A 23,293-nucleotide genomic window follows, 5' to 3' on the forward strand; every position below is an offset into this window, starting at 1 on the left:
ATGTCCTTAGAATTGCTACCATAGGCATCATTTTTGTAAAAGTTTGGTTTACACATGTGAGCCAGTGTTTGGTTATGATTCTGATACTGAGAACGAGAGTACAAAATGAATGCAGACAAGAGGAGGAGCCATTATATGTAGGGTGACTAAAAAATACAAGCTTGAATGGAAGTTTAATTAAACCACAGTAGATCACAAGCGTAACACCAATTGGTATATCATCAGAAGCTAGATCACTGGTCAAGAAACAATGTACATGATTGAAAATTAATATTTTACTCATGCTAAAGGAGATCGAATTTATAAATTGTGGAAAACGTGAAGACAAGATATCTGGCAGTTAAATTAGAAAATTGAAATACGCGCTTCTCAACAATTCAAAACATAATTATCTCGAATAACCACATTCAAAGATCAGACGTTGGCCCTCATTACAGGACTGGCGATAATGCCAGAAGATTGTATCGTTTGGGGAAATACAGTTACTCAGGGTCTGCTTCCCCCCCCCCCCCCCGGTGGAATATGTATTCCCCATTCCGATTCTGCAGATCAGAATGGAGAGTAACATAGCAATGCCACATTTTTTCCTATTTCTGAGTGATTTGTAGCTTCCCCCTCTCTTAATTTCACCAGGCTCTTCCTGGGGACAGTCGCAAGGTCTGTGCAGTTTTTGTACACCTGTTGTAATCATGCATACCCATTGGTAGGGTAACAGAATCACCCCTGGTCCCGTAAACAAATCCATATATTAAATGTTAAGCAGCAAAAGACATAGTCCAAATGTTAGTGAACCAATCCTTTTCGCCATTATTGCGAAAAAAAACTCTATAGAAGGAGGACCCTACATGAAAACGACATTATTCCACCTTCCCACTTTTTAAGGGCCCCGTGCTCATGCTGCGAAACCTTTTTATGGATTTTGAAATAATCCTGAATGATGAGGCAGCTAATGGCTAAACCAGTAGATGACACCAGATGGTGATGCTGGTTTGGTTTCTGTTACCTTGAGGACACTTGTTTGTTATCTTAAAAACAGGTGCATGTGACATTTGCAACCCCACAAAGTGACCCGGTACCCGCAAAAATCTTCAACTATGCATGCAAGTGTGAGATTAGCATTTGTTGATTTAGTTCTCTTGCAGGCCCAACTGTTTAAAAGATTACACTTGGACATGTTCAAAGTTAAACAACATATTCTGAAAACCATTCCTTGTTGGGTGAGGACAGTTTCGAGTGAAAACTGTATCTAGCGTTTCCCATGACATTGTTAAACAGGGTAAATTAAAACGGTACAAACAAAATAGCCTAGAGGTTATTTATAAACCTTTTTTTTTTTACTTATTTTATTTTCACCTGGTACGAGACAACAATATATTCACAATTATTTCACATCATACAGTGATTTGATTTGGATGAACTTAATTTTTACAAAAAGTTTACAAAAAGTTTGATTAAATACAGAAATTGCTATTAATAAGGTCAAGTATATCACATACATACACAGAAATCTATAATTCAAATAACATAATAGGGAGGCTAAGATATACCAACATAATCCACTTGTCAGTCAGAATTAGTCTTTACGTCATTCAGTTCAATCTAAGTCCCCCCAAATTTTCTCAAATTTCTTTAGCGACCGAATGCCTCTTAATTCTGCTAGAGTACACTCCATTGTTTTGATTTCAATGACTAAATACCACCAATCCATGACGTTAGGTACATTAAGGCTAATCCAGGCCCTTGCTAAAGTTAATTTGGCACATGAAATTAGTATTGATGCCAAAGCAGGTCGTGGTTGATTAGTCAGATGTAGACCAAATAATGCCACTTCTTCCCAGTATTTCCCGAGCATGGGACAAGAAAAAAGCATGTGCACCAAATCCGCAGCATATTCATCGCATTTCGGGCATTTGGTTTTGTCTCCCAAGGCATTGCTTGTGAGCCATTTCGAGAATTTTTCTGGCGTATAGTAAAGCATGTAGGTGGTTCTGTATTGTTGGAGTCTTAAACTAGATGACCGTACAGAGTTATGGATATTGGTGTAAGATTGAATTATATGTTTTCCTGTAAAATTTGTTCCAAGTTTGAGGTTCCATTTTTTGGCAAGTATATCACTGTCGTCAGGTCTGAGGCCTGTAAGAAATTTGTACGTCGAGCTGATAATTGATTTCTCTTTCCTAGAGTTTAAGCAATCCCAGATACCACCGCTTGACACGCTATTGATTTTATTTTTGCGCACTAAAAAATCATAGATTTGTAAATATTTAAACCTATGTATTTCAGACAGGCCATATAAATGTTTTAGAGTGGGAAAGTCTAACATGCCTTGAGAGTTGTACAAATCACCCAAAACTGTTACGCCTTTCAACTGCCATCTACGAGATTCTCCATCGCTGAATATGCTCGGTAGGCCGGGATTGTTCCATAGAATGAGCTGAGAGTGATATATAGTGGTTTTGCAGTAATCAAGAATATCCTTCCATACTCTTATTATATCATGTGCGGTCTTAAACTTGACCCGTTTGTAGTAGTTTGGGTCTGTTATGTGTAGTAAGAATTGGTTAGAGTCGCCTTTTAGCAATAAATGGTGGTAAAATAACGTATCCTCAATATTTAATAATGACCGTATGCGTCTTACATATGATGCCCAAAAGTATAATTTCAAATCAGGAAAATTAAGGCCGCCAGACCCTATCTGATTTTTCAATACCTTCAATGATCTTCTAGCCTTCTTGTACCCCCAGATGAAATTACCAAAAATCCCATCTAACTGTTTGAAAAAAGACCTATTCAGTACCAAAGGAATTGATCTAAACAAATATAAATATTTGGGTATGATTTTCATTTTGATCAGATTCATTCTCCCAATTAAACTTAGTGGAAGTCAATGCCATTTTTTCAGAGTCAAGATGGTGGTTTTCGTTAGATCGTTATAGTTTATAGCGTTAAGTTCTTTAATGTTTGAGGTGATTTTAACTCCAAGATAGGTTGCAGCCTTACAGATTTCTGGTACTGGTGTCGGGGGGCAAAATTAGCTATTATTTGAGTTTTATGTGTATTCAGTTTATACAGTTTATAACCTGAAACTGTGCCAAATTTAAGTGCTTCGAGATTAATAGCTCTTAGGGACTCGATTACTTCAGACGTATAAATAGCAATATCGTCTGCATATGCAGTAATTTTTAGGCTATGCGTGCCAGTCTTGAATGGTGTTATTCCAGGTTGGGTATCCAAGGCCTGTAAGAACGGTTCAAGTGAGAGGGCAAATAGCAGAGGTGATAAAGGGCACCCTTGACGAGTGCCCCTCAAGATTGAAAAACATGGCGAAGTAAGCCCTCCATAACTAATGTGTGCCGTTGGTTTGTCGTAAAGTGCACGGATCCCGTTTAAGAATCCCCCTTCAAAGCCCAAAGATCCCAGTGTGCGCCATAAATAGACCCATCCCACCCGGTCAAATGCCTTTTCGGCATCAAGCATTATCATAGCAAGAGGGGTGGCCTCTACCTCTGCTACGTCAAATGCTGTTATTGCTGTATTGACATGGGCTGATGTGTCCCTCCCTGTTATAAACCCCTGCTGTTGTATATTTACAATTCTGGGCATTAATGGTGCAAGTCTTTTGGCCAAACATTTTGCGAAAATTTTTGCATCTGAGTTAATCAGGGATATGGGTCTATATGAGCCCAGCTCCTCTTTAGGCTTACCCTTTTTGTGGAAAAATATTATTTTAGCTTTATTCCAGGAGCTGGGGGCCAATCCTGTCCTGCCAATATGTAATATCACTTCTAAAAGAGAAGGTATTAGTTCATCTGAGCAAAGTTTATAGATTTCCAATGGAATGGTATCTGTGGCTTTCCCTATAGGCAATGATAATATAGCCTCTTTTAGTTCTTTTCTCGTTATGCCTATGGCCAGAGCGTCTACTTCAGTCGCGGTTAGCTGGTTTGTTAGATTTTCTCTTAAGTAATCCTCAATTACAGAACCGTTAGGCGTACATTCCAGGGTGTACAAAGCTTCGTAATATTTAGCGAACTGTTGGGTGATATCATTTGGTTGACTATATTTCTTGTTGTCAAGTCCCGTTATTTGAGTAATCGTAGAATCTACTCTATCTTCTGCCACTTTAAAGGCCAAAATTTTGCCTATTTTGTCTCCACCCTCATAATTGGAAAATTTATATTTATGTATCTAAGCACTATTTTCTTTAAAAAGTTTTTCTTTGGTCTTACATTTTAGCTGGCTGAGATTTGCGCAGATTTCCAGAGTAGGTAAGTTATCTCTTAAGGCTAGTGCTAACCGAATCTCTCCAGCAGCAATATCAGAAGTCAAGGCTGCATCGTTCTTACGTCTTTCATAGTTCTGTTTCAGGACATAAGATTGCGTGAACCCTCGGATGCTTGCCTTACAAGCGTCCCATACTATTAAACATGAAGCAGTATTTCTGTTGATGTCTAAAAATTCTATTATATGATGTTTTAACTGCAAAATATAGGACGTGTCTGATATTAAATTCCTGGGGAACGTAAAAGGTCTGGGAGGTTTACGATTCGAAGAAATAGAAAATTCCACCATGATGGGGTTATGATCGGATGAGATGCGGGGGTAGATTACTATTGATGCAGAATTCATCAAGAAATCTGAAACAAAGGCCATGTCTAGTCGGGAGCATAATTTGTGAGGTGCTGAATAGTATGTGTAGCCAGGAGAATTTGGGTGTAAGTATCTCCATACATCTTTGACATTGTGCGTCTTACATAGATCTAGAATAGAAGCTCTAGTTTTGGACATTCGTTTGTGATTACCCGGCCGAGTAGTGTCTATTTGGCAATTCAAGATACAGTTGAAATCTCCCATCACTATTAATTCTCCCTCCCAGTCTAGTAATGCTATATTTAGCTGATCAAATATTCTGGGTTCATCTTTGTTAGGGCCATATACAACACAGGCTACAAACTTCGTATTGTTGATGCAGAGTTGAGTAATCGCCCACCTTCCCCTTTTGTCGTGTGTTGATTTAATTATTTCTGCTTTAAATCTTTTATCTTTCAGGATTGCTACCCCCCAGTTGAAGAAACCACAGCTGAGCTTATTACCACCTCCAATCCCAGTTGATTCAGCAGTTTCTTGTCTTTATCTGTGATATGTGTTTCCAACAAGAATACTAAATGGGGGTTATAGAGTCTTAGCTCTTCTGCAACTAAACGCCTTTTGCGTTTGTTATTCAGCCCTGAGACGTTCCATGCCAAACATTTAATATTATGCATCACTGATATAAAGTAGAATGACAATAAACAACATCCATTCCATCAGCTCTATTAAGCCATATAAATTGTTCTTCAACTACTGTTCAAAGACAAAAAAGTTTTTTACAAAATCAAATCTTACGTTGTGTCCCTCTACCAGGTTGAAAATATTTTTCATTTTTCCCTCCACCCACCCCCATACCCTCTCCTTCCACACCCTCCCCTGACTGCGGAGACCCACCCCCCCACACCCCCTCACCTTCTGCTGCCGTTGGTGAGGCAGCGCCTGCAGCAGAGAGTCCGAGCCTCCCTCCCCCCTCCCCTTGAAGTTGCAGCTATTAATAATACAGCGTCAAACCATGATACCATAATGATATATTTAACAGAGTAATTTGTAAGTTCACCACTATCTGGTAATACCTAGTAATACCTTGGGATTAACAGTTCGATCCCCCCCCTCAACCTTGAATTTCCCGTGTCCCTTCGCATTCCCATTACTATCTGTCTAACATACTTATATCATATGCGAAAAATAGGGGTAAACCCCCCCCAGAAATTATTTTTTTCTCCTTTTTTTATTTGTAAACCTAATGAAAATAACTGTATTATCAAAAAGGTCAGATTAACTCACCACACACAATAAAAACACAAACATTACTCCACTGGTAGCTTTGCAGAAACTATAACAATTTAAGGACCTAAGTTATGTGACTGAAGTAAATAGGCCGGAAATGTAGATTTAAGAGCATGAGAATGTAAACATACCAATGTTTTCTTTGTCATAACAAATATTACAATCACAAGCTATGGCCGTTATTATTTTCATGAAAAAGAAAAGATTGTGGGGTTGAAAAGAGAAGAAATAAGAATTTAGGACAACTTCGGACTCTTTATTATTTGTTTGGGGTACACTGCTATGTTTATATGTTTGCCTGCTATGCAGAAGCCTCATTTGCAGTTGGGGCTTTAAAGAGTGGCCACCAAATTTATGACTAAGGGACAGTGTTGGATGTGTGATTTATGTGAGCGGATGCTGTGTTAAATTGTTTGATACCAATGTTCTCTGTTTCTCGCCTTGCCACAGGAAGCTGCGTCAGACGGTTTCCGATCCCACCCAGCTGAAGTTTCTGACCGGGGAATGGTTTTGTGATGTCCGCGCCAAGCGACATCGCGGCAAGAAGTTTGGTTCCGACATTGTTCAAGCGTCGATTCGCAGGAAGAAAAAACCCAAAGGTGAGGAGAAAACAAGATGGCGTATTCCCTCTAGCCTTGGTCCTCCCTCGTCACACTTAACATGCGTGCCTTTCCCATCTCAAAATCCTCGATGCCACTTCTCTGCCTGTAACTTATTTATCACTTGTTTAAGGCAGGGTCAGATTGGGAGGTCGGGAGTTTGGGCACTGGGGCGATATCGGAGGCACAGCCGTGGGACGGTATTTTTTCCCTCAGTGCCTCGTCTGTAAACCTACCTGCCAGAAACTCCTCATAGAAACCAAAGCTGCCTTAGCCTCAGGAAGGTGTGTGTTACGCACAGCCTGGCCCGACACATTCTCATGCACAGAAGGACAATGGACACGCCTGGCCGAGTATGCCATGTGAACCCATTGCTACCTCTAAAATGATAATGAGCTTGGGGATGTGTGGGTGACAGGTGATGAGGTGGAATAAAGCAGTTCTGTGGGGCTGGTGACATAGGTGGTCTGCTAACGTTATTGGACATTTAGCAGGGCCTTTGGGCATCTAAGAGCGTTTTGCATGATTTGTGGTGTTGATGGTCTGGTTTCCTGTTATCCTTTTCTCTTGTACGAATATCTCTGATTTCTGTTTCACGTTAAAATGAAGACTCCTGTGTTGCTTAATAACATCCAGACCTCTTGTTTGTGTTTTGATGTTCTTTATTTATTTATTTGGCATAATTGTCCACAAATAACATCATTGCAGGATATTTCCTAATGATTATTGAAAGTTGATATTTTTTTAGCCAACACGTGTTTCATCCCATGTGATACCTGTAAGGCTGGTCCTTTTTCAAGGCTAAAAGGATCAACATAAGCTTTGTTAGAATCAAATATCATATTGAATACCCAATTTTTAACCTTGGATCCGTACTCTTTTTGAAGGAAGGGATAGGGTGCTCCTAACTCTTATTTAAGAGTTGTGCTCCAAAGAAAAAGCTGGTACAGAAACAAGGAAGGTACATTTCTATTTTAGGGGACTGTTGGAAGCTGACTCTTTATATGCTATACCAAATGAGGTATATTGTGCAAAGAGTCCAGAGGTGCCCTTATGAGTGGAGGGGGGCTTGCTCTAGGAATCCCAAGGTGCTCTTCTAGAGGGTAGTTTTGTCGAGCAGCCTTAGGCTTATCAGAGAGGAGTGTTAGATGTCTGCAAATAAACACACAATAGTCAATAAATGATGCACATGACTCTATAAGGAGATCCACACCAATTTATAAAAATAACACGTATCTTTATATATATTTAGGCACTAGAATCAATACGATCGGGTAAGTACGTTTTTCAAGAGAAATACTTATGTGTTTAAAAAGTCAACAGTGCATTTTTCAGAAGCTACAATGTTATCCTAAGGGGAAAAAACAAGTACGATATTCAGGTTCACTAGAGCGACTTACAAGACCTGTCTCCTGGACTTGAGTTGAGTACATGGTAAGGTCCAAGGCAGCACAAGCGGGTCACCTCCAGCGTCACTAGGGCGGCCAGGTGCAGGGGTGCATTACAGCGTTGGGTATCCAATGACCGTTGGCCCACTTTGACTTAGTCTGGGGGGCTTTGGTGTAGTGGTGGTCGGCAGCATCAGATTTTGGCAGTTCTGGAGTCCTCACTGTTCTTCTTGGGGTGCCTGCAGGATACAGGGGAGCAGTTCCGCTTCTCCACGGGAGTTCTTGAGACTTTATTGAAGGCAGGCTATCTTCCTAGGTTTTTGGAGGCACAACAGCTGCAGGGTGAGATGTTTTTAGTGTAGGTTTGATGGGGAACAGCGGATAGACCGGGAGGGGTGGTGCCAAGTCAGTTGTTCTTCTTCAGTCTTCTGCTTTCACGGCTTTTAAGTGTCCTTCTTCGTAGGCCATCAAAATCTGATTTTCTGGTGTCTGGGCCTCCCTAAATACTGGATTTAGGGGCATTAGGGGAGTGTTGGGAAGTAGCTGATGGGCTACCTACCCATTGGGTCACTACGCCCCATATGACCACTTCCTGTGGAAAGTGGGCATAACCCTGTCCCGGAGTTCCTAAGTTTGTCGTCACCAAAACTTCTAACTCTGAAAAGTTGCTTCCCCTTTCATTTAGCCCACTTTGAGGGGCGGTACTGGCCTGAAGGTGGACACGCCTATCACACTAGCTAATTTTCCCGCCTGCCCAGTTTGCAAAGGGCTCTGGACAAAAAGGGTAGGCTTCCTGTCCTGTGTTAGACTACAGGTTCTCATACAAAATGCGGTGGGATCTTTGTAGCTCCCCTGCCTTGGAATGCTAATCTTCTGTTCATCCTGTGGTGGTGGTGGGGGGGGGGGGGTTGTAAGCACCCTACGCCCAAACAGACTTGATTTCTGGCCTCCTGAGAACAAAGGCCCTCACACTTAGGGGTCAGAAACTTGTCTCTGGTGGCTGGCTGGTGAAAACCAGTCAGTCTGCATCCCAGTAGCTGGTAGGTTTTCGGGGAGCACCTCTAAGGTGCCCTCTGTGTGCATTAATCAATAAATCCAATACTGGTATCAATGTGAGTTTATTAATACGAGATGTTTGATACCAAACATCCCCCATTTACAGTAAAACCATCATGTAGCTGGGGAACTCATTTTCCCCAGTGTACGGCACATGTACTTAAAATGTCTCCCCTGATCACTTGTACTGCCAGCAATAGAGCTGACCAGCACAGGGGCATATTGGCTCATGCAGATATGTCTCCAAAAGTTGTATAGCACACCCTGCCTTAGGGTCGTAGGGCCTTCTGTAGGGGTGACTTACCTATACTGCATGCAGTGATTGGGGACATGGCACACAGTGATATGTGCCTTGTTGTGTTTTCACTTTTGTCTGTACCAAGACACGCATCCTGCAATAGGAGTCTGCATGTGTTTTGTGAGGGGTCCTTTAGGGTTGCAAAATTTTTGCTGCAGTCTTTAGGGACCCTTTTAAGCCTCCTTGCCGTATGTGACAGGGGTACCACTTACCAGGGACTTACAGAGACTGCCTAAGGCATTGCCAATTGGAGTACAATTGCACACTTTTGGGTAAGAGATCTGGCACTGGGGACCTAGTGCACTTGCAGTCAAAATCACATCAAAAACAGGCAAAATGTGGGGGTGACAATGTCAGAAAGGGACACTTTCCTATAGGGACCCTTAGTCCCTCAGAAGCATTGTGTTCTTTTTTGATTGAATAAGCTTGTGCTGAAGACGGTAAAGTGAAAATAAGGAAGGACAGTGGTCTCATTTTTATTAAGTGAACAGATTTAATATTCAATACAGATCAAAAAGAAGATTCCTTATAATCTAACTTAGTTACATGCACTGGCACAAATTGGTAGGTTAACAAAGTGTTTTACCTTCTCAATTCAATTATAATACATACATCAAGTCCTATGTGGATTCATTTTGATATTTCACAATCAGTGAAAAGAATATGATGAAGTAGATATGAGTCTCCGGAAAAGGGAGTATGTAGTCTATATGGCCAGCAAATGTATGTGTTTTTAAGCCTGGGCTCAGTATAAGGTTTAAGAGTGGCAGCGCTGTAAAATCACGTCACTAAACAAAGTCAGTAAAGCTCGAAAGTCAAAAAACCGACTACCTTGCTATAATGGTGAGGTCGGAAAAGCGTATTTGTACTCAAGGCAACCAAGGGAGTCATAAAATACTGATGCGGTTGTTTTTGCATGATTGGGTACAAGTCATTTAGACAAAACCCTTGGGCAGTGTGTTGGTGCAAGTGCGTCCTTTTCCGGGTATACTAGCATCGACGCGATCATATGAAAAAGTATTGGTTAAAACATTTAGAAGTGTACGAGTGACTAGGCGCCATATCAGCAGTTTTTCTGATATATTATCATAGACTCAGAAGCATGAAAAATTGTTTGTTATACATTAAGATTATAAAATGTATTGAATGCCATATCGGCCTGATTGGCTCGTTGGGCAGGTACAATACCTGTGGGGAAGATTAAAGTAACACATATTAGGTAAGTCGCTATTGGTAATGATCTTGTTCAAAGACAAAAGGCTAAATCAGAGACATTTCTACACATATCTGACCTTTTCATTTTCGAGAAAAATACCAGTATTCTTTGTGGTCCTAAAGTGATCAATTCTGCAGTTTGTCAGGTCGTTGGTCAAATCTATGTTTGGGCTTTCATGTTGGACACCATATTTAAATGGTGAAGACGCTCTGGTCCTATTTTAATGTCTAGGATTCTCGCATCGTCCGGTCTTACTATGGTTGTGCCATCTTTAAATCTTATTTCAAGGTAGAGCATGGTATGTCAGGGTGCAATTATCATCTGTTTATTATGGAGTGCGTTTTATTGCTAATTTTGAAAAAGATAAGAATGAAAATAAAATTAAAAATGATAATAAATGTAAAATATATAGTGTCACAGTTTGTGTAAGTCAGTCCACTTTTTCAATTGTCCAGGGTCAGCCTGTTTATTTTTTATAGATATTATGGAATGGCATATTTAATCAGGTGTATAACTCATTAGAGATATTAAGGTATTGGGCTTAGAACTAAGACACATTTTGTTGGGGTTTACACCCTTCTGGACAGGGCGCCTGAAAATACAATTAGAATACAATTAGAATGCACATAATGAGCAAACAGATAGGTTTTTCAAATTTGATATAGAAACTAACAAAATAGTATTGTTCAATATGTCTCTTGTTTATTTTTCCGCTGTGCTGTCTTGATGCAAGCTATACATGCCTGGAACCTAGTCAGGATATTTTCCTCATATTTTTCTACATCAGACAACTGTGTAATTCAGCATCTTTGTTTAGGCCTTTTTTCACTGTGTCAAATCTCAGGATTAACTTGCTTTCCCGTTTGCATAGGACAATTTCTATGTCATCTTCCCTCGGATTTCTGATCAGCCTTTCCACCCCATAGAAGGTGAAAGTTCTTTGATGAGAGGGAAATTGATCACAGTGTTTAACCAATCGTAATTTGTGATCTGATTTTTTAATGTTGCGGTAGGGTTCCTGTATTCGATGCTTGAGAAGCCTTGTTGTGCTGCAAAGGCAATTTTTCCCCCCGCGACAGATTATATTATAAACTACGTATGTGCTCTTACAGTTTATCCAAACTCATATTTGAAATTTGTGCTTGTTGATTGTGCCATTGACAATTTTATTTAGCTATAGTTTGCCAATTGAGCAGTTCCTGCATGTGTAGGAACCCAGAGGTTTTTCCTGAAAAGTAGCAATTGTTTTCCTTTTTTCTTGGTAAAATGAGTGTCATAGATTTTGTTTTAGATTCAGTGACCTTTTAAAAATTAAATGAGGGAAGGGATTGATCTTCTCATGTAGTTGTGTCTGGTGTGTTAGAAGTGACCCGTGTTTTCTAGGAGTTTTCCTTATATGGTGATGGCCGATATTATAGTCCATGATGAAGCGTGTTTGTGTTTTTGGTTCTGCCTTAGTTGGGTCCCTTAAGAGGTTGTTTCTGTCCAAATGGATTGTGTTGCACATAGTATCATGCAGATATTTCTCGTCATATTCTTGTTCTTTCAGACGATTGGTGAGTTCTGCTGCTTTTTGTCTAAACATCATCTGTGCTGCAGTTCCATCTCTTTCTTTGAAATTTCCCCTTGGGTATGTTGTCAGTTGTGGTTTTTGGATGACAACTTGTGGTGTGCGAGATGGAATGTGCCATTCTTGATTTTCTGTACATATAGCTGTGTCGTTTGTTTGTCTATATAAGGATTTAGGACAAAATGTTTTATTTCTTTTCTTGAGGTGGAGGAGGTCACTGAGATTCAGCATTTGTTACCTGATAGTTGCTAAATTTATTCTTGAAGGATGTTGTGAGAGATCAGCAAAGTATAATCCATATATTGTGTGCACAGAATGATGTTATTGATAAACCGCTCATGTTTGACATTCCAAATCCAATATTTATCAACTTCCCCATGAAGACACAGGCTTATGGGGAGAGAATGTGGTCCCATTACGGTCCTCTGTTATTGTAGGTAGATAGAGCCATTAAAGGTAAAGAAATTGTTTTGGAAACAGAAGGCAAACAACTCAAAGATCATCTGGTTTCTTTCCAGAAGATATACTCACCTTGTGGAGAGCGCTTTTATCACTGCTTCCATGCCATCAGAGTGTTTTATTGAAGTATAGAGGTTCACCACATCGATTGTGGCCAAAATGTAGTTTGGTTGCCATTCAATCTTGTCCAATGTATGTAACATATATTTTATGTCGTTAACCTCTTTGACGCGGCGCAAATTTTCCTGCGGTGCGGTGGAAATTGACGTGTGCGCAGATCGGACAGCCCCTGGCCGTCCGACGCACCCGCCCACTTTAGCTTCGGACGGCCAGGGTCCGTCCGATGCATCGAAGAGGTTAATGTAGAATGGTAGACTCTTCATAAAAGGTTGCAGTTCGTTGTCTATGTATTAACCCAGCCGAGAGCAGATTGAATTTAAGCCTGAGATAATCTGCCATCCCTTTGCGGAGGAATACCGGTGTGCACACATAGGGTGGCATCACCGGGTGTTTGATAAACAAAAATTGTTTATCCTCAAGTATAATCAAACATATGTTGCACCACTTGTCTAAAAGATCTCAGATTTTTTAGTACTTCAGAGGCAGGGTTCTTGGGTAGTTTTCTGTAGCAGATGACATCCTCCCTTTTTAGATAGAGCTCCTTCAAGTAGTCTTCAATATGTATGATTACAATGTTTACCCCTTTATCAGCTTCCTTTACGATAAAATCCATATTAGTATTCAGGTCCCTGACTACCCGTGTTTGGCTTAGGGTGATATTAGATGGTAAATATCTGACTTTACTTTTGTGTTTATGGTTTTCACATTCCAGATCCTCCATCACAGCAGTATGGTAAAGTTCAGTTGTACACCGGGAGGTAGGGTGGGTGTGCAATTCAATTGTGGGAAAAAGATTTTGTTAGCTTTGGTGTTCGACTTATCTATGTCAAGTACAGCCGCTATTCCCAGCATGTCAGAGCCTATCTCTATAGTGTTCGTTTCTGACAAATTCATTAATAGGTTTGTCTTTCAAGTCCAATACTGTTAGGTCGCTTGTGATAGGTTGTCTTGAGCTTATCATTTGAATACTAGGTTTATCGGAGAAAAAAACTTTACATTTCAGTTGTCTAATACATTTGAATAGGTCTTTTTTTCGTTTTCGTTAAATCCCATTGAGCTGTTGGGTAAAAAGGCCTTTTTCTGGAACTTCCTGTTGAGAAATGGTCAAGTCTTCTTGAGACAAGACCTGTGAACTAGTTGGTTGGTGCTTCTTTGTTTTTGGATTGTTCTCTTTTCCTTGCTCTGGTTTGTACTCCTGACGTCGATGGTGTCTCTAATCTAATATGTGCTGGTTAGATTCTTGTATCCTGGGCATTCAAATTCCCTAGCCTGTGTCTTCTAACTTCCTCATAAAAATGTACTGCTGTCTTGTCCGGGATTGGTGCTGGATCACTTCCTAGGAATTCTACGTCTGATATGAGCAAATGTTTGTGAGGTGCTTGTGAAATTGTGTTGTATACCTGTTGATTTTATGTTGTCACTCTTCTTAGCAAAAATATGTATGCTACCCAATTGATAAACTACTAGGTTTCTGCTGAATTTACGATTTTTCTTTTTTTATTATGTCCTCATATTTGTCGATGACTTTATTCAGTATTTCAAAATTCCTTTTGTGGTGTCACTCCAGTTTGCCTCTTCAATTTATTTTAGTTAGATTGTCCACCTCCTCCTTGTATTTCTCATGCTGCTCTTGTGCAAATCAATTAATTGTCTGATCATATTGATTTGATATGGTCTGCAAGTTATCCTTTTAACTTATATTTTGTCTTGAGAGGTAGTGTCTGTTGGTAGGAATATTAGGATTCTTAAATCCCTTGGTAAGCGTTCTGCTTCCAGATACTTTTTTAGGGAGACTGCTTTGCACCACTTTGATATTTCCTTTTTGGTAGCCTGTTAAAGTGCTTGGAAAATACTTAGAGCGGGAGTTGGATTTTGTTGGTTTTGTCTAATGGTGCTAGAGTTTGTTAGGTTAAAAACTTCTTGTAGCCGTTCATTTCTCAGATAAGTCGATTTGTGGTTTTCACCATTGATTCATAGGCTGTTGGGGATGTGTGGTAGGGGGATGTGCATAACAATGGCCTCGTAGGTTTCAAGCAGCCAACAGGGTGGAAGGTCTGAGGCCAGGGGCTTATGTAGGGTGAGTCCTTTTTAAAAAAGCAATGGCTCCCAACACGTATGCGGATAAGGCACAGACCTGCTCGACGGAGGATTTGCAGTTGTGAAGGTATATGCTGTTCTGTTCAAACAGGCAGTCCTTTCTACTTGAATGCTTCCATTCCAAGGTGGCCTTGCCTGGCTTAATAAATCACATTTTGTCCTTGCGTCGCGCATGCACCACTTTGGGTGGTGCAAGTGCAGTGCAACCCCACTCATAAATATGCGCCTTTATATATAGTATACAAATACTAAAGACAACTTTAATTACAGTATGGGCAAATTATATGTTTGGTGTACACTATTCTTTCTCCAAATGTGACTTTACTTTTCGAATAAAATTATCTAACATCTAAAGTTATTATCGCTTAAATAAATGGGCTCCGATTAAAATTAAAATGAGAAATAAATTGTCTTTTCAGGTCATCGAAATTGTGCCAGAGACAGAATTTCGAGGGCTCTGGAGTTGCCTACCTCAATTCATGGAAATTCGTTGGGTGGTCTTAGTTGACCGAGCACAAAGTTAGTTCCCCATTTTCATCCCCGATTCCAACCCCCGTCCTCCCTGATAAATTAAAAGCAGACAAAAGGGGAAAATTGAATTGAATCAATTCCCTATTTTCACCCACTTTGCCCTCCTCGGTACAGAAATCCAGGATCGGTCTTACCAGTACTGGCTCTTTGAATGCCAGGTTACTCGACTCACCTGTATATAGTGGGTAAGTCCCTCGTGTATTTTGTCTGACATGTGTTCATATTACTAATTCAATTGTTTGGATGCACTGGCAGGATGGAAGACTGCATTGCGCCCTCACCCCATAATATGCCAACTGGGATCAATCAGTTCTATCTCTTTTAGAGATCCCTTATTTGGGCACTCCCGCCAGGGTTCTGGAACTCCACAGCATGTCCGTGACAACTTGGAAATTGGTGAAAACTGTGTTGTCGTTTTTTGATAATTCAATTAAAAAATGGTAGTACACCGGTTAAGATACACAACCCAAAATATAATGCATCGCCTATTAAACAATATTTCAGCACACAAGGAAGTAGCTCAAAATTGCAATGATACTTTCATTTTCAAATATTGTAATCCTCCAGCTGTTCGGTTTTCTCAACAAAACAAAAGAAAATGCCCCGTTCAACTCCTTCCTGTGAATTATTTGGTTTGTGAACTGAAACTGCATTCTGCCTCTGTTGATTTGTTCTCACAGGAAGATTTATCTTCTGGAGTTCATTTGCCTTACCTTGCTCGTGGCCGGGTCGCATACATGTTACCATGTTAAGAACTCCAAAATATGATCTTTTTAAAACATTTCTTATAGGATTGTGTTTCTACTTGACCTTGTTCCTTTTGATTTTTTGTAAACATGTATTAACATCGGTTAATGGTTTCATTTTAAATGTTGACTTTAAACAGCCACGTTGGAATGTTTTTTTAGAATTCCAAAAAGGCAAATATGCATTGAGTCCACTCGTGCAAACATTAGAAGCGTTACCTGCGGAAGTACATTGTTTTTCATAAATCAGCAGTTAAGCAAATTAGAACACTTCTAGACCAGGCGGCTACCATTGGTGTAACGCATGCCGCCTGGACAGGTGCATTAACCTACTGCGCCATCACTACACCCGCCCTCCGGCTTTCTGCCCTCGGGGAGCGGCTGCGCCAGGTGCACGCTGCACAGGTGAGTTCCCATTCAGTCCTGGCCACCCTTCGCTGCTCGCGCTCTCCGGCTCTCAGTGAAACATTGAACTGGTTTTTCCAGTATGGCGTTAATCGACCGCAAGGACATGTTTCATGGCGCCCACACCCAGGTTTGCCCGGTGCGTCGGGTGCCAACAGACAGAGCTTTGGCTTTTTTGCATTCTGTGTGGACTAAGAGTTTCAGACTCATTTGTCGATTTTTATCGACCCCTGAAGTACGACCGGCAACAATATCAACTGCAAAATGTGGATTAGCCAAAATCGTCAAGAAAAACGTATTTAAATGAGCAAAGACTTATTATTATAAATGTAGTTACTCTGACTGTATTGGGGAAGTTGATATCTTGCAGTCGATGTCATGCATATCGATATTTTGTAATAAGCATTTTGGCAGGGGATACTAGTGTTTACCTTGGGTTGAGTATGAGTTAAGGCCTCTGATTGGTTGTGATGTAATAGTTGTGACCTCAATATTGTAAATGTAAGGTTTATATTAAGACCCGGTTAATGTTACCTCATTAGTGTGCGCACAACGTGACACTCACATCTCTCTCCACTACCACTGCCAACCTTCCTCTCACCCCACACTCTGACAGGCCCATGAAATCTCATAATGCGGTTATATTGTCCAGGGCGTAGATTTTATTAACATCAAACCGGTTAATTCCACATAACCACTACTTGAATATAGGTATACTACTTGGTAAAAGGAAGATATACATGCCTCACACTTTAGTGATGTACATATGTCAAAGCATTAATATGGTAAAATAGATAATACATTTCAGCATCTCATTAAGCTGACCATCCTCTTGAGCACTCTACTGCGCACATTATGCCGGCAGGCCACAACGCGCTAACAGTAACAATTGCATTACCTGAACCAGGGCACCGCATAACGCCTCGGCCCTCAGAGGTACCTGACTAATGGCTAAACCTTGGGGCATACACATATCAAATGCACAGTGAAATTAAAATTGCAATCTCAGGTGACACAGCATCAAATTGTTGATAACGGAGGATATATTACTGCGCCCATCGTGCCGTCAGGCCACAATGTGGTACAACAAACAAACAGTTATCTTACTTGAAGTCCAGGGCACTGTATAACGCACCGGCCCTCCGAGGTACCTGAACACAGGCATCCTCCCCAAAATTCAACTCAGTCCTTCAATGATGTGTTTAAGGCAGTAGAGTTGAGGTCGGCCGGCAGGCCGGTCCCTCTCACCGCCAATCTACTGCACACTTCAATCCTACCCCGTCCTGGGGTCCATCCGGCCGCTCAACCTCCCTTGTTGAGCATACCTCTTTGTTGTTAACTGTCAGTGCTCCGCTGTACTATTAATTCTGAGTGGGTGGGTGGTTTTCCGATGCTTCAACGGCTAGGTCCAGGAAGACAAAAGAGGACGATCCCCTCGAGACCCTGCCTTAAATACCCTACATCCTAGGATTCGGTTTTGTTTCTTCTTTCACCGATCCCGAAACCACGTCATTAGCCAGCCCACTCCTCAACCAGTCCTCCCAGTGGGATGTCCCGTACCTTGGCGCAGCTATTCTATTCGCGGGGGCCGGCTGCTCATTTTTTCTACCTCGATGGATCAAAAGATAAGTGGGCCTGTAATCGGCTATATAGTTTGGCTCTTTGTATTGTTATCACTCACTTTTCCCAACATCCTGACTTTATCGTGAAAATCCCTCTCAATTGTCATCATTGGTAGCTTCCTTAAAGGCAGGATGGTTCAAGTGAATGCAGAAGGGGGCTTGGAATATTTGAGGAGTTCTGGTAAACTACTTCCGGGGGCAGAGAACTACACCACAGTGATCCTTTTGTGGTTGAAAAGCAGAATGCATGATACGCTCTATTTCTAAACACCCAGCTGACCATCATGTAGTGCTAGAAATTAAAACCGTTTAAGCTGGGATCCCATAAATTGAGTGTGACAGAAAGGTGGTGGAGTCATAAGTGGTGGTGTCATGAAAAGGGGAGAAAGCGATCTTCACCTGATACTTCATTTTTGACAAACTCTGCCCTCAACAAAATTGTCAAGAAAGAAAAATACAATCGTAAATATGTTCTGGTTAAATTAATTGGCCACAGACTAACTCCATTTCCATTTGAATATTTTATTTGGCATAATTAACCATAAAAAAATAGCTCTTTACAAACAATTAAAACATGATTTATCCCAAAGGTTTTACCATAAAACAGTATACTACACAATAAAAAACCTCAAAAATAGACAGTAAAAGACCCACATATAAGATCTCTCAGTTCTTCATCAAGGCAGCACGGAATTGCTTATACATTAACTATATATTTGTAAAATCCCGTATAGTCCCCGATTATAGGTAACATTGAATTTTCACCATATGTTCACTTCAACCTATGCCATTTCCTTCAGTGACTCCTGTATAGCAATTAAGAATCTTCCTATTGCACATGCCACATTTAAAAATCTCATATTTGTCAATAAGCTAAGTGCTTGGTCTCTACTAAAACTTTTATATACAATGAAAATAGGTTTTAACATTTTTTCCGTTCTTTTAAAAAGCACAAACAATCCAGCAAAATATGTTCGCTACTACATTTTACTTGTAGGCCACAAGAGCACAGACCTTGGTCGTTTGACATTAGTGATTTTATCTTCCCATTAATGTTACTTGGGTTTAGGCTGACTCTAAATTTCAATATTATGTTTCTGAGCTTTGGGTTAGGCATAGCATCTATATAGGGGAAAATGTCGTCATTAACCCATCCATTTATCATAAATCGGGCAGAAGATTTGCTCTTCAAATAGCATTAATCTTCTTCTCGTGCCTTCGCATTAATAATGGCCCGTAACTCCCGCTTTGGGATCTGCTGTGCTAATTTCCAATGGTCTTGCTCTAAAGTAAATTTAGCGCATAACTTATCTAGTTTATTCCTTGCTTGAACCGCCCAAATAAGATCGCTGGTCTCTATTCCTTCTTACAGAGATATGCTATTTTGAGGGGGCCTTCTCCATTCAGTCTTTTCTAGAAATTAAATGTTGCTTGTATTCTCCGATAGTTCCAGGCTGTGAGATCACATTCTACTCGCACAGCCTGTAATCATCTGCGTATAGCAGACAAGAAATATGGGTTCCCCCCAATCTTAGGGCTTAGTCCCTCTGCTTTTCTCAATGTAGTTGGCAGGTCAGATAAAAACAGGTAAAATAACAAAGGGGCTATAACACAGCCCTGCCTCAGGCCGTTCATTATCTGAATCTTCTTAGATAATGTCCCAAGATCATCCAGGATTACTCTCGCCCAATTCTTAGAATGCATATCCTGGATTAATGAAAGAACAGCTTTGTTGATTCTGAGCTTTGCCAACATACTCCACAATATATTACGATCTACAAAATCAAAGGCAGCTCAGAAATCAACAAAACAGCAAAACAAGCTGCCACGCACTTCTATTGCCTTTCTTGCCAATGCCCATAGACTAAGGCAGTGATCCACAGTTGAGTGCTCTTCTTTAACCCCTTCCTTGCTGCCGTCGGCCATTGGCTGACGGCAGCACTACCTCCCCAGTGCTGCCGTCGGCCAATGGCCGACGCGGCCCCGCCCGTTTTGCGGAAGGGCTGCACTGCGGGAAAATCGGGGCCGCAGTAAACGGGTTAACCCCCCTTGTTCTATGGGTATCAGCTCATGCTGTTCTGCCCAGGGTTTCAATACCCCTAGGAATATTTTGGTGAACACCTTCTCCCCCACATCCAGTAAGCTTATGAGGCGATAATTCTGGGGCAACATAGCATCATCCTTTTTAAAGATTGGTCTCATAATTGCTCCCTTCCAATTTTCAGGGAAAGACCCTACCGCAAGAATTTGTTGGAAGGTTGTTTTTAAGAAGCCGGCCCACCAATCTATATTATTTTTCAAAATAATAGCGGGAAGATTGTCTGGTTCTGCAGCTTTAGTTAGCTTTAAATATTCAATTGTTTTTTTTATATTTTGAAAGGAAAAATGCTGTTTTAATTGTTCTAGCTCCTCAGGCTTTACTTTCAGGGTCTTTTTCAAATCTTCACCCCTATATAAGTTGCTCAAATGAATAACCCAATCATCTTCACCCCCAAACATCTCATTTCCCCTTGTACCTTGCCCTCTTTTACCAATTGCCAGAAAGACCTTATATTGTTTGTGTTTATCACTTCTAACATTGTTTGCCAATTTTGGGATTTATATTCTAGTTTTCTTTCTCTCATTTTATTTTTATATTCCAATTTCGCCACTTGAAGGCTCTCCATTGTCTCCTTTTCTGGGTTTTCCCTTAACTGTCTTTCCCATTTCGGTACCCTAAGTTTCAAATGTCTACACTCATTATTAAACCAGCTCTTTAAACTTCTGTTGTTGTTTTGGGCAGGCCCTTTTTTTACTTTTGTTTTTAGGCAATTTACCACCTGCTCGATAGTCTGCTCGTACCATGTTATTTTTTTTCTTTTTGTGGTACGTTACCAACAGCAGCACAATCAATAAACAAATGATTAACTAATTGCAGGCTCTCCTTGGTTATACGGGTGGTTATGCGTCTCGGGTATTCAATCTGCAAGGGGATCACTCTTTCTCTTTCTGGCTCCCGTTCCATCTTAATTAGCAATTCTATAGGCCAATGATCACTACCCTCTCTCTGCAATACCTCAAATTGTTCCACATCCTTAAAGTGCCGTGCATCAATAAAAGCACAATCAATTGGGCAGTTTTGATTCCCTGCACGGAAAGTCTCTTTGCCGGGCAATCCAAATTCATTTGTCCATTGGCACAGAATAGTCCTATTGATCTAAGGAATTGTACCAAATATTTATTTTGTACGGCACTACCTACGCCACCAAAGTTAGCATAAGGAATATGTGAGGTAGCTAAAATTTCCTTAAACAATTTATCACTAAGGATGGTTGTAGTTTATGGTTAAAATCTCCTAAAATCTTTATCAAATATGCTGCTTTCATCATACATATGGATTCCAAATCTTTCTCTAGCATGCACAATTGTAGTTCTTAATCTGTTATTACTCCTAGCTGAATGTATACATTTATCACAATAATTTTTCTTTTTGTCCCGGTCCCACTGTAGAGATCTACCTGACATGCCAATAGCCACCTACAATTTACATTTAACTTGATTATTTAGTTAGCTTTTTTTTACTGATACCAGAGTAACTAAGCCCCCTGAAGTTCGGCCCAAGTTCATTCGTACTGCCTCCTTAGTTACCATAAAAAAAAACCATCTATTGGAATGGGTACCTCACACAACCAGGACTCCTGCAGACACAATATGTCGTAGACGCCTGACATTTTTCTAAAGGTGTCTTGTGCTAGCTGTCTCCTATATCCACCAATATTCCAAGACAGAGTCAGTAGGCAGTGCGAGTACCCTGAGTCCTAGTCCACTTCGCTTAACATTCCGGACAAATTGTCCTCCCAACTATTTGAATATTCAGTTAGGAGGTCATATCTGTTACTCAGCATTGGCTCGTATGTGGAATTTGGTATTGTTACTTTTAACCATCCTTGTTTTTATCTGTGTAGATTCTTCTATCATAGGCGCCTAATGCTTCATACTGTACTTGCTCCGGGCAAAGACCTGCATGGTGAAGAAGAGCCAATGAGCTCAAGGAATTATTCCCTTCTCTCTCAATTTCATTAACCTTCACAAACTTTACACCCTCCTTTTTCAGGTCTCTTTCTGCCTTTACCACCGCCTGTTTTACAAATTCGGAAAGAAAAGCACCTTATTTACCCCATTTCCTTCTAAACTCGTTACAAAGCCTATTTGTCTTAAATCTTCAGATGTAACCTCCCCCTATGTAGGGCATTTCACCAGGATTTGCAATAGATTTGCACGATTTAGGGGTTTTATTTTCCTTTGTCATTTTTTCCTCACCCTTTGCCCCCATGGTTCCATAAACACCCATAGGTCCTCAGTACTGTCATACATCCTTGTGCCTCTCCTAATTATGGGAGCAGACTCAAGCTGTATGCCCTCTCTTCTCCATCCTGAGCGAACTACATGAGGCTCACCCTTCATTCTTGAACCCACTGGTACACCCCCCACCCTGCTCCCCATTCTTTCTAATTTTCCCTGTGTTGCACGGCCTTGAGTTTGCGCACTTCCGCACAGGTTGTCCATCTTCTTTGATGTGATTATCACTTTCCTATTCTGAATCCCTTGATTCTTTTTATTTAAGATTTCATTTGTCAGTGGTCCCTCACTTCCTAGAATTACAACATCCTTTTTTATATTCTGGCTTTGGTATACCTCCCTTATCTTTCGCAATGTTTTCTGTGACTCATTTCTGATCTTTCTACTCATCTACATGGTCCTATCTCTTTTACGTCTTTTGTATACACTCCTCTTTATTACCCGCATAGGGCACTTTGAGATGTATACTGTTGGGGAGTTTTCAATCTGTATGACCTCATTCACCTGTGTGACTTTATTCTCATGGACATATGGGGGTACATTTACCTCCTGCCCCCTCGTCTCCACTACTAGACATACTATGTTTGGCATACAATTATTAGTTTGTTTTAACTCTTCTGCAATCAGTTTTAGTTGAGTTTTATGGGATTTCCCTTGTCTATTATTCTCAACTAAGGCTTCTAATACTGCTTGGAGAGTTTTTTGCATTAAGAACATCACCTCTAATAGAGATGATTCCGAGGACGCAATCATATCGAGTGCCAAGGATGATTGTTGGGTATCTTTGTAGATAAAACTTTGCTGGGGAGTTACAGTTCCCCTTTTCTCCTGACTATTAGATTCCCGTTGTGGTGTTGTATATACTCTAGGGCTCTCTCCTTCCCTTCCATTTCAAGACAAATGGAGTGATGATGATGATCTGGGCTCCAACTCAAACATTTCCCCTTCATTTATCCCCCTTGGTCTAAAAC

The 23,293-nt window shown here is 40.6% G+C and overlaps 1 protein-coding gene across 3 annotated transcripts in view; it reads left to right on the forward strand.

Moving 5' to 3' along the window:
• SYTL1 (synaptotagmin like 1) overlaps window positions 1–23,293 on the forward strand; it is a 444,266-nt gene that overhangs the window by 230,697 nt on the left and 190,276 nt on the right. For all 3 annotated transcript variants that reach the window (XM_086957276.1, XM_086957275.1, XM_086957274.1), the window contains one exon: window positions 6,328–6,476. In XM_086957276.1, the coding sequence (XP_086813402.1) occupies window positions 6,328–6,476 (149 nt within the window). The remainder of the gene's footprint in view (window positions 1–6,327; window positions 6,477–23,293) is intronic.

This window comes from Lissotriton vulgaris, chromosome 2_1 (assembly GCF_964263255.1).
Source record: "Lissotriton vulgaris chromosome 2_1, aLisVul1.2, whole genome shotgun sequence".
In the NCBI taxonomy this organism is placed as follows: Eukaryota; Metazoa; Chordata; class Amphibia; order Caudata; family Salamandridae; genus Lissotriton; species Lissotriton vulgaris.